The sequence below is a fragment of the Erinaceus europaeus genome, chromosome 4 (genome assembly GCF_950295315.1).
Source record: "Erinaceus europaeus chromosome 4, mEriEur2.1, whole genome shotgun sequence".
Taxonomy (NCBI): domain Eukaryota; kingdom Metazoa; phylum Chordata; class Mammalia; order Eulipotyphla; family Erinaceidae; genus Erinaceus; species Erinaceus europaeus.
In genome coordinates this window covers 26,604,932-26,622,062 of record NC_080165.1, presented here as the reverse complement: position 1 = coordinate 26,622,062, position 17,131 = coordinate 26,604,932, and the positions used below count along the sequence as shown (strand labels likewise).

At 55.4% G+C, this 17,131-nt stretch overlaps 1 protein-coding gene across 2 annotated transcripts in view; it reads left to right on the top strand.

The window, feature by feature from the left end:
- SCUBE1 (signal peptide, CUB domain and EGF like domain containing 1) overlaps positions 1-17,131 on the top strand; it is a 114,146-nt gene that overhangs the window by 68,556 nt on the left and 28,459 nt on the right. The window contains exons 6-8 of one of the 2 annotated variants that reach the window (XM_016188318.2): positions 1,104-1,220; positions 3,749-3,838; positions 16,472-16,588. In XM_016188318.2, the coding sequence (XP_016043804.1) occupies positions 1,104-1,220; positions 3,749-3,838; positions 16,472-16,588 (324 nt within the window). The remainder of the gene's footprint in view (positions 1-1,103; positions 1,221-3,748; positions 3,839-16,471; positions 16,589-17,131) is intronic. The other variant, XM_007523451.3, reaches the window with a different exon arrangement.

Genomic DNA, 17,131 nt, shown 5'->3' with positions numbered 1-17,131 from the left:
CTCACTTGGAATCTGGCCCCAAAACCCTCATTCCAGTGACACCCTTGCTCCTGAGTTAACCCAGTGGAGCATATTAATTCAGTCTCTACAGCTTGGAATTCCTGGGCCTCTGGTCTTGGCTAGTTTGAAGTTCATTTTTGTATATTTGATCATGGCTGGGGCTTTGCCAAGTGACTTAAGAATAGAGACAGAAATCTGCACACAGGTTAAATAGCCAAGAAATCACTCTACTCGAGGCCTGGTGGAGCTCTGTGAACGGATGACATGTGCCACGTTGTCACCAGTAAAGCAAGAGTCTCATGGATCCCCCTCCCCCCAGAGATCTAGAGTTTCCCTTAGCAAGCCCCTCACCCTGGGCAGTGAGTGCGATGTGCTGTCTTTCAAATGAACTTGCTTAGATCATCTCTCTCGGAGCCCAGCCCTTCTAATCAGCCAGACCCAGCAGAGGAGATAGGGAGAGGTTTTCAGATTCTGGGCTGGTGGAGCCAGCTCCCCCAAGGTCATGGCACTGGAAACAATGTGACATATTTAAATAAAAGGTTTTTCCACAACTACACCCTGGAAGCCTTCACCCTACCTGCATTCCCTCTCTCTCTGCACCCAGCCTTGGAGGAAGCAGGCCTGGCAAGCAGGGTGTTTGGACCAGTTACCATGTGCATGGAGAGAACAGACAGGCAGAGGGATGAGAGACCTTCTACCTGCTCCAAGGCTTAGGTGCGAGAAGACAGCTCAGCAGGAACATGGGCATGCTTCTGCTCGCCTCCGCTTGCTAGGTGTGCCTGGCAGTCACACACCGGCCCCATGGAGACCGGCCATTTTAAAATGTCAGCCACAAGCTGCTGATATCTGCAGCATCCACGGTGTGGCTGTGCTTAAAACCCAAATGCCCTCAGGGGCCCCCTCTGGCGCGCCCCCCATACTCCTGTGAGCTACTCCTCCCCATTCCCAGAGCCTGGAGAGGCCAAGAGGGGAGCGCACCTGCCCGCTCATAACCCTCTGCCTGCCTCTCCTCCCTGCACCCCGAAAAGCCGGCACCCAGAAACTAACCGTTTTTGTTGTTGTTCTGTTTATACACACAACTGTGCACTTGGGGCCCCCACTAGTAACCTGTAACTATGGCAATGGAGGCTGCCAGCACAGCTGCGAGGACACGGACACAGGCCCCATGTGCGGCTGCCACCAGAAGTATGCCCTCCACTCGGACGGTCGGACATGCATCGGTAAGTGGGCGCCTTGGCCTTGTGCCAGCACCCTGTGCTGCCCGCCCCACCCCAAGGTGCTGCCAGTGGCCACCATCTCACCGGGTCCTGGCTTCCAGGAAGGAAGTTTAAGGGGAACCAGAACAGTACCCCCCCCCATGATATTGACGGGGTTGTTGACACCTCCTGTGGGCAGCTTTTCATGGAGACTTTACGCAGGACAAGAGACTCTGCTTTATGGGTCCTTGATCTGGGGGTGGTGCCAGACAGGTGGTCTGGAGGAACAGGGTGGGGCAGGGGCCGGGAGGGAAGACCTCGTGTGTATCTAAGTGGAGTACGGACACACACACACCGCCCTCCAAAGGAGAGACCGGCAACTGGAAGCACTGGCTTGGCAGTGTCAGCTGCCCCAGCTGCCTAAAGAGTTTGGGGTTCCTCCTTATCCCAGAGCTGGATGGTGTGCAGCCCAGGTGGGTTCGGGGTTTTATAGCTGCTTCTCATTCCTGGCCTAACAGGGGCTCTGCCCTGACTCTTGCCCGTCCCCAACCCCAAAGTCCCTTCTGCTCAGCAATGACCCTCCTATCACCTCAGCTATTACATGAGGTCTCAATTCGATTTTCCACCACCTCCTTCCTCCTGGTCCACATTCCCAAGGAGAAGCTTGCATATATGCAGTCGCTTCCTGCCATGATTCTCTCCCCCTCTCAAAAGTAACTGCTTTTTTTCTTTTTTTTCAACCAAGAGGAAGAGGATTTTTAACGCTGGTGCCCAGAAGCCATTCTCTTCTCCGCTCTTCAGTGCTGGTGGCAGACTTTAGAAACCCACCTGTCTCTGCTGACACTATATTCCCCTCCTCCTCCTCCTCCTCCTCCTCCTCCTTCTTCTTTACAAAAGGCCCCATATCTTACTGTTGACTCAGAAGCTATTTCTTGAGGGGCTTGCAAGTAACAGAAGTGGGGTTGGCGAACAAGCAAAACCAGACACCCAGAGTCAGCTCTCTGTGGCCTCTGTCCCTTGCTCTGGTCCCTTGTCCCCCAGGAGTTGGGCAGAGGACCCAGGCCGGGCGGGCACCAGCGTCCCATCCTTGTCCCCTCCTGGGCTGTCGCCCCTGGTGCTACTGCCTGCGTGGTCCTCCCTTCCTCTGTGTGGTCTCTCCTCTCACACAGCCGTTTTTGGTTTCATTTGATCTCATTCCTCTTGCTTTTCTGGTGATGGTCCCTGATTGCCTGTCTTGTCTGATAACTGATGGTCACAAATTGTTTCCAGAGCCAAAAGATAAACCAAACAACCAAAAAAAAATAGTAATAAAATAAAATAAAAAGCAACAATAACAATCAAATCAAAAAAGCAAAACCCGGTCTCAGACCAGTGTCTCTATTGCAGCCTGATCCCATCTAGAACTTTCTCTCCCTCCACCTCTCTCACCCTGTCTCCACTGTCCTACCAAGGACTCTCTGGCCCCATGACCGCCCTTCCTGTCTCGTCTGCTGAGGTCCCCTGCAGTGTCTGCCTTCTGCAGACTTCCCCACTCCCCTCAGCCTCGTCTAACACATCTTGTCTTTGTCCACCTGACTCATCCTTCCTTATTATGATTTGTTTAACCTTTCGGCATCTGATGCATGTGAAGGTCCCTGCTTGGATCTACTCCCTCCCCACAGGCCCCAGAAAACCCATTTCCAGACCCAACCCCTGGGCTACAGCTTCCCATTGGTCAAGAGAACCTTCCCACCTGCCTTTGCCCACTGCTATTCTGGTTCTCCAAGTTGAGAATCAGAATCACTGTGGGCATACAGTTCCCTCTGAGCAGAAATGCACGACCCACTAACTTCCTGCCCTGCCCCAGGAGAAGCATCATGACTTAGCCAGTGCTCCTGGGCCTGCCCAGGGCAGGTGCTTCTCCGCACGCTCCTCAGACAACTGCCCCCTCTCTGCACAGCCCCGTGGAGCACTTGAATGTCTAGCTCTAGTCCTCTCTAGACAAGCAGGCAACCAGCGCTGCCCCAATCGAGCCCGTGGTTTTGCTGTGTCTGTCCCGTGGAGCTCACTCTCGTGTTTGCGTGCGTTTTGTTCTTAATCTTGCATGAGTGTTGCATTCACTTTCACACCCTTGAGCCAGCACATCTGCTGTGCAGGCGCTGCCATCACCGGACCCTGCAGCCCTGTCCCCTTGTCCTGTGCCTTGTCCTGTGCTTGCCTCTCCAGCCTGGAGCCGGGGGTGTCTGCCATGGCCCTGTGTGGGTGGGGATCGTGTGCCCTGACCTCAGCCACCTCCTCTGTTTGTTTTCAGATGGCTCCTGTTCCATCTGTGTCCTTTCTGTGGCCGCCCCCTTTCCTGCACGCCATCCCCACACCCTGCTGCCTCTTCGCTCTGCCCTGAATGTGCCCACCTTGGAGGTCTCTGGGATTAGCCCCTTGGCGAGGACGCGGGCTGGCCCGGCATGCTGTGTTGGCTTTGCGTGCCCCACGCCGAAAGGCTGACTGTCTTGGGCCGCGGGAAGTGGGCTGTCATTAACCACCGGCTCCGTGTTTGTCCCTTACTTGTGTTTTAGAGAAGGATGAGGCTGCAATTGAGCGCTCTCAGTTCAATGCCACGTCAGTAGCTGATGTGGACAAGCGGGTGAAACGGCGGCTACTCATGGGTAACACTTTTCTTCCACTTCCTTTGTTGTACGTGTGTGTGTGTGTGTGTGTGTGTGTGTGTGTGTGTGTGTGTGTGTGTGTGTTGTACATGCTGGCGTGCAGGGCACCTGAGTGAGTATGCTGGTGTGTGTGTGTGTGTGTGTGTGTGTGTGTGTGTGTGTTGTACATGCTGGCGTGCAGGGCACCTGAGTGAGTATGCTGGTGTGTGTGTGTGTGTGTGTGTGTGTGAGCACGTGTGCGTGTTCATGAGCTGTGTGTCTATGTGTGCTGTCCCCACAGTATGGTCACATGTTGCTGTATGTGAGAACTCTTTCCTTTGTCAAGTTTTTATGCTCTATCCAACACGTATGTTTCTGTTGTGTGTTTGTAGCAGAGACCCCAGAGCCAAGGTCTAATGGCCCCTGCAAGTAAGGACACACTGTCAGCTCTCCCCTGGCAGCACATGCCCACACTCGCAGTCAGCACCCTGGGACCAGCAGAGCAGCACTGGGACTGGGACACAGACTCCAAGGACATGCCCCATCTCCGGGCCTAGGAGACAAATCCACACCCAGATGGGGGGCAGGGCGGTTACAGAGTCCATGACATGGGACCATGGTGCCCATTCTGCTCACTTTATAGTCAGGAAATCCATCCCCCAGGGAAGAGAGGACCAATTAAGGTCACCTCACAGGCCCAGGTCAAAGCAGAACTCACTTGCCACTTCATACTTTGAGGCTCCCCAACTTGGGGAGTGATCAAAGCCCAAGCCCGTGGTCCTCCTCTTCCACAATTCCCCCTCAGGGACAACCACTTGCCCTGAGGTTTCATTCAATACTGGCTGCCCTCTGTGCAGTGTCTCTGGGCAGGATCTGGACTCCGTGGCTCCAGAAGGCCATTGGCAAGTCCTGGACAGTGTCGGGAAAGGGAGAGGAAGACAGATGGCTCAGTCTGCAGGACACAGATGCCAATGGCTTTCTAACACCCACATTCCTCTGTCCCTCGGGTAGTTCTGCACTTCTGGGGGGACTGACCCTCACATGGCATCAGCTGACCAGGACTCCAGAATAGAGCTGTAGGTGTTACCTGCAGAATGTGTAGGATTGTCATCACCTTCTTGGTGATACTCTCTCATATCATGCCACCCTTGGATGCTAAGGACCAGGTGGAACTTCTTATTTCTCAGGCTTACCAAGTCACCCAAGGTCACACATGACCCTCCATAGGTTTGCCCAAAGGTTGTGGTCACAAGACCATGGAAGTGTCCAGAGAGAACACTTTGTTGTGTGTGTGCTTTGTTAATGTACCTCAAGGTCCCCAGGCAACTGGAGAGTAGGAGCTCTCAGTGGAGCCAAGGGAGGGACATAGTCTCTCCCCCTCCTTGTGGGGCTTTGAGGATGAGGAGTCCATGGGCCAGAGGACGTCACAATGAGCCATAGAGGCCAAAGACATCTCTCTGTCACAGGGGCCAGTGGAACCAGCTCAGGTTGAGAGCCCACCATCCAGCTAGTTCTCTGCACAGTACTGTCTGGTTGGTGTGGGCATCTGAGCAACCTGGCAAGGGTGAAAAGTGTCTGCAGGGGCAGAATGGGAGACCTCAGTTTGCCACATACCCCCTGCCCTTAGGGGTCTGAGTCACATTGGGGAAGGTGGCCAGGGCCAGGTGGTGAGAAGCCAAGAATCTCTATGCTCTGAGGTCCGAGAGGGCCTGGTCTCTTGGTCTGACTTACTTGGCAGGAGGGCACTGCTGCCTGGCCAGCATCCCAGAGCAGGGCAAGACATGGGGCTGCCTTCCCAGGTGCCCTGTTGCCCTCTCTGGTAAGAGCATGGCAGTAGGAGAAGGCTGAGTCAGGCTGGCATCAAGTAGGTGAGTGGGTAGGTCTCTGCACTGGCTGTTGCTGGTTAAAGCTGCTGGATCATGGTCCAGAGCCGGTTCCTGGAGTTGGAGCAGAGTACTGAGGAAGAAAGCCCTCCTCCTGTCCTGTCCCCCAGCTTTGGGAAGGAGAGCTAGGGGAGAATATCAGGGTACTGAGCACCAAGAATTGGGGGCGGGGTGGAATGGGAGATGATTGATCTCTCTTCTTTCCCACTCTGGTTATAGGAAGCCCCGATCCCACCCCACAATTTAAAGAGACCTCTCTCCTTGGGTGTCCCTACAGCACTTAGCACAGAGAGACAGGGACCAAGGAAGAACAAGGCTCTCTCTAGAGCACAGGGAATCTGGCCTCACAGCCCATCCTCCTTAGCACCTGTCTCCCAAGAGAGCCTGTGGGGACAGACTTGGGGTATCCATAGCAGGCCCTCGCTCCAGCCCCCAGGCTGTGTTGGGAACTGATGGAGATAACTAAGCTGTGCTAAACTGGTCAGCACACCCTAGGCTATTAAGCTCAGAGCTGCCCCTGCTAGAAAAGCAGCCTAGACGCCGAGGCTAGGAGCTGGTCACTGTCATGGGAAATGGGAGGGAACAGGCTGTCTCTCCCAGTGGCTCCTGGGGCAACAGGCCTTGTGAGTCCTGCTTGGGATCCTGGGAGGGGACAGAGGACGCAACCAGATAAGGAAAAGCCAGGTTGTGTGGCCCAGGAGCATTTGAAGAGGGTGAGACACTGAGGAGTCCCCAGCAAAAGTCAGACCCCAGGTCACCGTGTGGTGTCATGATGGGGAGGGGATCTCCACTATAGTACACCTGTGTGAGGTCACTTGGTGGCTAAGGCAACTTGGCAGGTCTCCCAGCTCTGAGACTCTGGTGGTTGTCTGTGTCCAGGGGGGCTCGCTCTTCAAGTGGGTCAGCAAGTGTGAGGAGAGAGGCTCCCAGCCCCTCCAGAAATACTGGGGTGCAGGGCAGTATCCCTGAGCTTACACCCTGTGTTAGCTGCTCTCCACGGTAACCACATCAGCAGCAGCAAATTGGTGCTGCCAGTCAGGCGCAACCCCGTTCCTGACTACGCTGTGCTACAGGTTCTGCGCTTGGGTGTGTCTTCCTCCCCTTGGGGCAGGGTGGGGTCTTCATCTGCTCTTGAGTTGTCTCAGAGCTACTTTGTGCTGAGACTGCAGAGGTCACTCTCTCTGAGATGTTGGCTGAGCTGCTAGCCATGCAATCACCTCCTAACACACCAAGAGCCAAGATAGGAGAGAACCCCACACAACAGAGTGTGTGATCTGACCCCTGGACCCTTGACATGCATTTGAGCCTCTCTGTCCTGTGTGGGGCTCAAGGTGCTCTGTCACCCAACAGCCACCAACCATATGGTTCCCAGGCCCCAGGGTCTGGAGACTCACTCTTTAGTGTCACTCTTCCTATTGGCACTCAGGGGTCCCAGGGCATTGAAGTCACCTGGAAGCAGAAAGGAACCATCAGGGCAGGCAGTGGACTCAGAGGTTCAAGCAGCTTGCTTTGGCTCAAAGCAGGTCAGAGCCAGGCAAACAGGGAAATGTCACAGTAGTTGTCGCTCTAGAACATGGAGACTTCCAGACAGTGAGGGAGGGTGAGCTCTATAGCACAGGGGCCTGGCCCTTCTGTTGGGGGATCTCCATCTTACCCAGTATCTGCTATTTATAATTATCCTCATCCCTGAGCATAGGAGAAACTGGAACAGCTTACCAGAAAGAAGCCTCACAAACGGTAAATGATTTTATTTTCAGATTAATTACATTTGTGTCATAGAGGAGAGAGAGAGTGTGAGAGAGAGAGAGAGAGAAAGAGAGAGAGAGAAGGGAGAGAGAGAGAGAGAGAGATCAGAGCATCATTGCAGCATAAGAAGTGCCAGCAGTCAAAGTCAGGATTTCGTGTGTGCAAGTCCTGTACTCTACTCTACAATTGCAGGAACTGATTTTAGATTTCCACTAGAATCCATTAAAATTTCTGGACTCAAATGTTGACAGGCTACATCCCAGTTACCTATCAGATGTGTGTGAAGGATCAGAGCCACAGCTCAGTTTGCCCCAGGCCCCTGGGCCCCACCGCCAGCAAGCCCAGTGAGATGCTAGGAAGGAAGCAAGCTTGTCAACTCTAGACATTTGATCTACTCTCTCCCAGCATGTGCTCTGGACAGATGCCATGTTGCTTTCCAGTCATGGCTGCTAACACATCACCACAGATGATGTTAGCCTAGTAACTTCAGCTCACTGGGCTAAAATTTAGGTGCCAGCAAAGGCCAATGTCCCTGAGGTTCTAGAAATGAGCTGTCGTGGTTTTTTCTGGCTTCTGGAGGCACCCACATCCCTTGGCTTGTGACCCCTTCTTCTGTCTCCAAACCTTGTAGCCTAGCACCTCACACCTCTCTGATCCTCTTTTGTGCCCCCTTCTACTTTCAAAGTCCCTTGTGATCTCATGGCTCCACTCAGGATAATCTCCCATCTCCAGGTCATTAATTTAACATAACTCAAAAGACCCCTTAGCCATCGAGGGTGCCATGTCTTAGAGGTTGAGGGAGAGGTGAAAGGTAGGAGAAGATTGAGGGAAAAAAATATCTAGTGTAAGTTAGGGCTACCTCACAGCCCCCCTCCGCCCACCAACCCTGCAAGAATGAGTGCTATGTGATTCCTGCTTTATAAATTAGGAAACTGAGGCACAGAGAGGGAGCTTTCCCTACATTCTCACAGCTGAACCTGCCTGCCCTCCTCTGAGTCTAGGGCTACCTTGTACTGATGGGCTCAAAGGTGAGAGAGGTGGAAGAAAGTTCTGGAAAGGCTCAGTGCCTGCATGTAGGAAAGAGAGAGAGAGAGGATGAGCCAGGTGGTGGTGCACCTGGTTAAGCTCTCACATTATTGTGCACAAGGACCCAGGTTCAAGCCCCTAGTCCCCACCTGCAGGGGGAAAACTTCACAAGCGGTAAAGCAGGGTTGCAGGTGTCTCTCTGGCTCTCTCCCTCTCTACCTCCTCCTAGCCTCTCAGTTTCTGTCTTTATCCAATAATGAATAAAAAGATATTTTTAAAAGATATATATATATATATAGAGAGAGAGAGAGAGAGGTCTCAGAGAGAGTAAATGAAGGGGGACAGAGGTCCTGGAGGGCTGGAGGATACAGCTATGTTGTGGGGACCAGACTGAGCCCCAAACTCCCCATAGCCTAATTTCCCTGCATTCTTACCTCAGTGGTTCTGCCTGTGTCACATCTTTTAGCATGCTTACACACTTGTCTCCCCCTCCTCCCACTTCTCTGTCCACACTGGAGCCACCTGCAGTCACCATCTCCAAGGCCACACTTGCCATTACAAACCTGTGTCCCCAGCTATCTACAGCCCCTCTTTGAGGCCCCCCTGGAAGCCCCCTTCCCCGACCCCCTACACACAGGTGAGTCTGGCTCCCTGCCTCAGTGGAGTCCCTTCTTTACCAGGCTCTTCTAAGTAAACCCCACCTGGCAGAGAACCACCAAGGCTTAGCGGGATCTGTGCTGCCACCCCCTCGCCACAGCCTCCCTCCTCCAAGCACCCTGGTGGGTCACAAGTCTGGGATTTCCGGGACTAGGGAAGAGGTCAGGTCTGTCCTGGCTCTGGTGGCTCCTCAGGCACAGTGCAGGGTCTGACCCAGAGCAGGAGAAGGGGATGCCCCATAGGAGGCCCAGCTAGAGCACAGGGTGGGCAGCATGTCCCTGGAGCAGAGCTCCCTGCCCACTGGGCGGAGCTCCAGGCCTGGGGCTGTCATTCAGGAAGGGGGGGGGAATGACTTAGCATGTCGCTGAACTGGGTCCTAGTGTGCCCCAGACCCCTAGGGGCCCTTTATGAGCCCCTGAGCCTCTGCTGTTAGTTCAGTCTCTCAACACAATGCATGGAAGGATTGGACTGGGTGCCAGGTGGGGCTTATTAAGAAAAAAAATGGGAACGGGGCACTTACTGGTCCCAGATGGGGAAACTGAGGCTGAGAGAGGATGTCACTGGGCAGTCAGGCTTCCTGGCACCTTTCAGAGACCAAGCTTGGCAGGAGGAAACAATCTGACCCCTGCTCTGAGCAGTCACCCAGGAGGCTGCTTGGGAGCCTGAGGTCATGCAGCTCTCCCTGACGGAGCTAGGAACAATTCAGCCATCCTCATAAGGTGTGGAGAGCACCAGGCACCCACTGCCAGTCACATGGGACTGGCTGCCTGATCACCCCAGGAGTGATGCAGTGACACACCATGTGCTATGTGTCCTTCACCACATGGTGCCCAGGGCAGCCTTCGGGATTCCAGAACAACACTCCCCTCTGTGGAGCAGCCCCTGGGCTCAACTCTGTATGTTCCCTCATTGTGTTTAATGTTCCCAAGGGGGCCAGTCAGCAGTGGGGAAACTGAGGCTCAGACAGGCAAGTGACAGGCCCCATTCCCACACACACCCCAGTTTATCCCCAACACACACAGCTATTTGCCTTGCCCAGACTGGGGCCCGTAGCATGCCCCCCCACACACACACACCCAGTGCCTTTGCCTCTGATGGAAGGTTGCCTGTAGAGGAATAAGATCCCCTTATCTGGCCTCAGCACCCCTAAACCCAATGGCCAGAGTGAAGGCAGGAAAAAGAGGACAGGGAGAGCTCACATAGCAACCCCCCCATCACCACCACCTGCCCTAACACAAAACCCGATTGACCTCTGGGCATATGGGCTACTCCCAGTCCTTCAGCCCAGACAAGTTCTTCCCCGAGTCTGCAGTCTCCTGCACAGCTGGCCTCTTCTCTGCCCTCAAGCACCTGTCCCTATCTCTGTTCCAGGCCACAGGGCTCTGCCCTGGGTCACATATCCAGGGGTCTGAGGTGTGACAATCCTACCACAGGTAGAGGGAGCCCCTCGGGGTGGGGGAGGGGGTGCAGGCTCTCTGTCCACACAGCACAGTGCAGGTAGCATCAGAGTCCCCCAGTGAGGTGCCAGGAGGCAGGTTCAAGGTCTACCCAGGCTGGTCCTTCAAGGACCATGGACTAAACGGGTGCACTGGTCATAACCATGAGAGAGATAGGACTGCATGCTGAACACAGTTCCCATCTCCTCTCCTCCTGCAGACCCAGGTTGGGAGCCTCTCTGCTGTGGTCCCCCCACCACTACCACTGCCCTGCCTCAGCAGACTGACCCCCTCCACACCCCACATGTCATTACCACATCCAGTCACTGCATTGCTCCAGGGTCCTAGAAGCAGCTGTGGGGAGCAGTGGCACAGGATAGTGACAAGCCCCACTCCCCCCTGAGTGGCTCCCTGTCTTACTGACTATCCTTGCTGGCCAGGGGGCCTTCATGAGGGCCATAGGCCTGCTATCACAGAAGGACACATGGTTGCCCAGAGCCCAGATGGGACAGGCAGTGAGGGTGACCAGTCCTACTGTCACAGGTCTTGTCAAGAAGGGTGACTTATCTGAGTGGAGGGAGGCATGGGAGCTCAAGAACTGTTGAAAGAAGGAAGGTCCAGGGTCAAAGGTCAGAGTTGACAGTTGGGCCACAGGCTGACCCCTCTTCCCAGACAGCTTCAGTTTATCCTGGTGGAGACTCATAAAGGCAGCAGTGAGAACAAGCATTAGGATGGGAGGTGATGAGGAGGCAGCAAAACAGGCCCTCCACCCCAGGCTGGGCAGGGAAAGGAATGGACTCTCCAGGGTGCAGCCTCAGGCAGGTGGGAAGAGAATCTGGAAACAGCACAGTGGCTGTGCAGAAGACTGAGGCCTTCATGGGACAGGGTTCCTTGCCTCCCTGGATCGGAGCCTGTGGGGTGAGGCACCCCAATGTCCCCTAGGCATGTTGGGAGCTAAGTGAGGCACTAGGTCCTTAGCCCCAAGTCTCGTCCTCACGTGGGTGCTCTCTGATCCCCACCTGAGCAGCAGCAGCACTTACTGCAGGTGCCCCCAGCCCTCTGACCCAAGCCCGTGGCCCAGGGCCAGGTGAGCTCTCTTTTCATCCAGCCATCTCCTCTCCGGAGCTGACTCCAGCTGGGCCAGCAGATACCCACCCCCCAGCCCGCCCACCCCTTTCCCTGGGCTGTTTGGGTTGGCTCAGACCCCATCCCTCCAGACCTGCAGGGCAGGTACCCAGGCCTACTTCACTTCCTCCCTGCCAGGTCTTTCTGCGTCTCCTGGTCACTCAGCAGAAATTAGTCCCCTTCTGTGTCTGCCTCTTGCTGAGCCCTGTGTTACCTTGACCTAGCTCTACCCAGAAAACTAGTGGTCAGACAGAAACCTGGGGCTTGGCAGGGGTGGAAGGATTTGGGGGGGATCTTGGGGGGCTTCTTGAGTCTGATATGAGCAGACAGAGTAGAGGGAGCTGTCTGGGGTGTGAGCATTGAGAGCTAAGAGGTGGGCCTGGACTCCCGTGAGCAGACACTAGCCCCCCTTCCTGGTCACCTCCTGTGTCCAACAGCTCTTCCCACATTGTTGGTCAGACAGATGTGACCACCTCTCTGCCAAGGGCCTCTGACACCCAGACACTATCCTGAACAGATGGCTGCTAGACTTGGCACTAAGACTTCACAGGCAGAGGATCACAGGACAAGATCTAAGAATGGCCATGAGTCAAAAATGTGACAGCTCTTCTCAGCACCAGGAAACTAGCCCAAAGCAGGACAAACACCACCCACACACACTCCCTGTCATCAATGGGTTCACTCCCAGCATGTCTTACCTTAGAACCCCAGCCCAGCCCGGGGGCAGCCCTGTGGGCTCAAGGCTCTCCTCAACAGCTGACCAAGGGAAGGCCAACACTTTGGCCCCCAGCTCTGTGCCCCTTGCAGCTGCCCTGGGAGGGCCATCTCACAGCGGACTCTGCCCACCGGGCCTCCCTCAGTGGCCTAGAGATTCGGCCATCTTACATTCAAATTCAGACTCCTCCCAACAGTGTGTGACAGGGACAGGGACACAGCTGTGTGAAACCTGGAATGCTAGCCAGCACTGTGCCCTCAGATGGGCTGGCAACTGGGCCTGCTCTGCTACCTCAGTCTGGAAATTGTATATTTTATTGCTACCAGAGTTGTCACAGGGCCTCGGTGCCTCCATAACTCCACATTCCAGCAGGATTTTTTTTTTCTTTTGGATAGTGGATAAAAAAAAAACAGAAGAAAAGGTAGCACTGTTTCACCACGAGTAAAGCATCTACCCTGCAGGTGGCATCCAGGGCTAGGACCCAAGTCCTTATGCATGGTAACATGTATGCCACCAACTGGTCCCTCAGTCTAGAAATTCTTAGCCATTTTTGAACAACCCCCAAATTGGTCCTTCATCCTGGGTCCCACAAATTAGGTTGTTGACCCTGCCTGAACAACAAACTTCTCTGAAGTTCAGTTTCTCAACTCCTTCAAGGCTGCTATGAGCCCAAGGGGATCAGGGGCCTGAACAGCAAACTTCCCTGAAGTTCAGTTTCTCAACTCCTTCAAGGCTGCTATGAGCCCAAGGGGATCAGGGGCCAGAAGGTATTCTGTCAGCCCTGAAAGTCTGAGTGACACATTTTCTACAGGTGGGGAGGGACATTTAGAGAAAGGTGGGTTTTCAGGAAGAAACTGGGGACCTCAGAGGGTCCCAAGGGAAATCTGTTCTCACCCCTGGAACACACTCTGGGGGCTGACTTTGCCCTCTTCCCACTACCCCAGGTCTCGCTCAGACTTGACCCCCTCCCCAGTGTGTGCTTCTGGTGAGAGATCCAGGAAACCCCCTCCCTATGACTGGAGACACTATCCTCAACTCACCTGTGCTATTTGCATCTGAGAAAGAACAGGCTATCTGGCTTCTGATTCTGAGGCAGCAGAGGGTGACTTTGGTCTTAGAGGACAGAATTGGTGAAGCTGCCTGTGGAGTCAGGGAACCTCCCAACACACCAGCCTCTGCTGGGAAGCTCTCAGGGATAAGGTTCCAGGTCCCTCCCAGGCCAGTCCCAACTGTCACTATAGACTTAAGCCCAAGCACTGAGTGGGTGAACCTCTGGTCACCTTTCCCTACACATGGCACTGAACAGTGTCCATACACTCGCTTCAGGGGTCTCCACGGACATCATCAGCCCTGTGTTCTCATCAGGGCACTGGCAGCCTGAGTCCCCAAGGAGGCCCCTTCTGCTAGCCCTTCCCTAGGTCTGACAGAGTTTTAGAAAGGTGGGTGATGGCTCAATGTTGTCACAGGAATCCAGAGGCACTGGGGTTGAAGAGGCCCTGATTCTCTGACTGCAGGAGAAAGGGTGCGATGAGAGAATGTGAAGGGTCACCCAAGAGGACAGTAGTCTCCCGACTCAGAAGGGCAGCAGTGAGAGCAGGGGCCAGGATGGAAGGTGACAAGGAAACAGTAAGACAGGCCAAGGGACTCAGGCTGGGTGGGGAAGGGAAGGAGCTCTCCGTGGATGCAGCCTTGGGGCAGGTAGGGAAAGCACCTGGAAACAGCACAGTGGCTGTGCAGAGGACCTGCTTACAGGAGGTACCAGGTTCAATCTCTGGGCCCAGCATAAGGCAGAGCTGAGCCATGACTGGTCTAAAAAAAAAGTTGAAAAAGGTAGGAAGGGGCAGAGTAAGGAGGATTGGGGGTGGAGTGGGGGGGTGCTTGCTTGGTTGTGCAGTCCTGAGGCTGCAGCAGAGGGAGCTCTGGGGATATTACACAGGAGGGCAGTCTGATCACTGACAGGTGAGCCACCATGGCCAGGAGCATCAGGGCGGGCGTGTTCTGCACCCACAAGCAGTGCCTCCCTCAAAACCTGCCCCAGCCTTTACCAGCTAGAGACCAGCAGTGAGCCCAGTGCAGGGAGAGGCTGCCCCCAGCTCCCTGGCCCTGCCTCTCTCTTTGCTCTGCCCCACAGATGCCACACCAGCTGATCCCAGAAGCCCTTGGGCTCCAGAAATCAAGGTTCTGCACCACCCCCAGCCACCCCACCCTCAGGGCTTGAGTGAGGGGTCAAGCTGAGAGACTTTTGGGGCCTGTCCAGCCAGCCCCACTTCTCAGGTGCAGCCCACAAGTGGCTGCACCATGTCCCACAGTCCCTGCTACGGTTACCCTGAGCCTCCACTCCAGCTCCTAAGGCCCGAGCCTTAATCACCTGCACCTGGGAAGCAGGTGCTCGCTCTCCACCCAAGCCCCCTAGGGCCTCTTCCACATGAAAGACTGAAGAGGCACTTGGGGTGTACGTAGCTGTTTGATTTGAGGACCCAGAACATGGGATTTCCCACTCTGGTGGAAACCCTGGGAGAGGCAACTCAGGTCTATTGAGCAACTACTATAAGCCAGGCCAGGCTCCTCTGGGGGGTGGGGGTGGCTTTACGTGATCCTCCCCTCGGTCTTAGGGAGAATCTGTGCCTCGTTTGCCAGGTGTGGGTGCTGAAGCCTGGCTCCAGCAGGCCTGAACTGCTCAGTGAGGGCCTGCACCCCCACCACCCCAGCTCAGCCCGCTGACAGAAGACACTGCTGCTGAGACAGAGCCACCCTGTGCCAACACCCTTCTTTCTGCATGTGGGACACAGAGGGTCCCTCGTACAAGATGGGGTTTGGGGGTTAAATGCAGGTGGGATGGTAGCAGTCAAGGCAGGAGATGTTCCTCCATGGTTGTCCCAGTCCCAACCTGGTGACAGCAGCAACCTTAGCAAGAGTTAGTGACTTCCCCCCACCCCGCCCCGGCAGGATGCTCCCAAGAACCACAGAGATGCTCTCAGCCTCACAATGCAGAGGGAAGGGGGAACCTCCCTGCCTGCTTTGCCCCCCCAACACACACATACATGCACACACACGCACACACACACACCACACACGCTCAAGTTCAAAGGGGCAGCGGCGATGTGCACTTGGTCTAATTAACAGCAGGGACTCTGGGCTGCAAGAGATGTGTTCACTGAGCCACCCCGCCTGCTCTGTTCCTCCCAGACTCCCGGGAGACACTTGAAGGCAGCTTGCAGGGATACAGGCAGGGCAGCAAGACTGACAGACAGATGGGACGGAGTCAGCCTGCTAGAGGTAGCGGGAAGCCAAGATGGGCGAGCAGGGGACTGCAGGCAGTGGGGCCCTGGCAGCAGAGAGGAGAGGAAAGCCACTCAGGCTTGGTTCCCATGAGATCAAAGTGCCCCGATGCTGGGCAGGAAGCCGGGCTCCTCCGTGGTGCGGGCCACCTGTGCCCCGCTGACCCAGCTCTGCCAGCCCTGTCCCTCCCTGGGGCCTGGGCAGGATCACTCTCACCACGAGATGGGCGGGGAGGGTGACCTCAGTCAGGCCCCAGCCCCCCTCCAGCCCCTTTGATTTTGCAAATGAAAAAAATAATAAAATAAAAGGCACTAGACAAGCTCCCAGCAGACAAAAACCAGATGCCTTTGGCTTAGTGCTCAGTGAGAACAGATGTTGGGCTGAAGCCTCATCAAGGTGATGGATGGTGTGTGCGTCCTCAGAGCCCCCACCCCCATGCCCTGGTGCCCAAGGAACCACCGTCTGGGTTCAGGGTCTCGGGTCCAGTCTAGACTACCCAAAGGATTAAGAGTCTGGCCCCAGGCGGTCCATTATGCCAGGCTGTTTTCAAGCACTGTCCCCAAATGGTAATTGCTGGGCCCTATATGTGAGCAGCAGCCCCGAGGCCAGTTGCCACTAGTCTCTCCTCCACCAGCACCCCAGGGGCCACTGGTTTTCACCCACTTTACAAAGGGACAATTGGAACCTGAATTCGGTGTTCCTGTCTCCTGGGAGCCCCACGGGTGGGGAGAGACAGAGGCTACTCTCCCAGGAGACTCAGTATCTCTCTGTCTCTTTCCCTCCCCAGAGACATGTGCAGTGAATAATGGAGGCTGTGACCGGACATGCAAGGACACGGCCACTGGTGTGCGCTGCAGCTGCCCTGTGGGCTTCACACTGCAGCCCGATGGGAAGACGTGCAAAGGTTAGCAGGGGCTGGTGGGAAGGCCTGCAGCTGCCTGGGGTTCTGTCAGGGTGAGAAGAAGGGGTGCAGCACCAGGGCTCCCAAGTGTACTTCCTCTGGCCTGAAAGAGTGGGGAAGGGCTGGCTGACACAGGAAGGTCCTGCCTGGCACTCTCAGTGACCATAGTGTGTCTTCATCCCTAGCGGTCTATGGTTGGGGGGGGGGGGCTCTGGGTGGGGGAGGGGTGCAGAGGGCACCAGGCAGGTGGGCATGCTGGTAGAAGAATTGGGGGGGGGGCATGCCGGCTCTTCCTATCCCTCTCTGGCTGCTTCTGGAGATTGTCAGAACTCCTCCCCATTGCTGGGGGTAGCCTGGGGTCCCCTAGGGGACAGAAAGCAAGACTGTACTGAACCCCAGAGCCCCAGGGGCAGCCCTGCACACAGGAGTGAGAGCAGCGAGGGAAAGCCCAGGAATGCTACGGAGCCTGAGAGGGTATGAGCTGTGGCAGGACTGTGTGACCCACACAGAGGTCCCCTCCCCCTGTAGACGCTTGCCAGAAGGAGG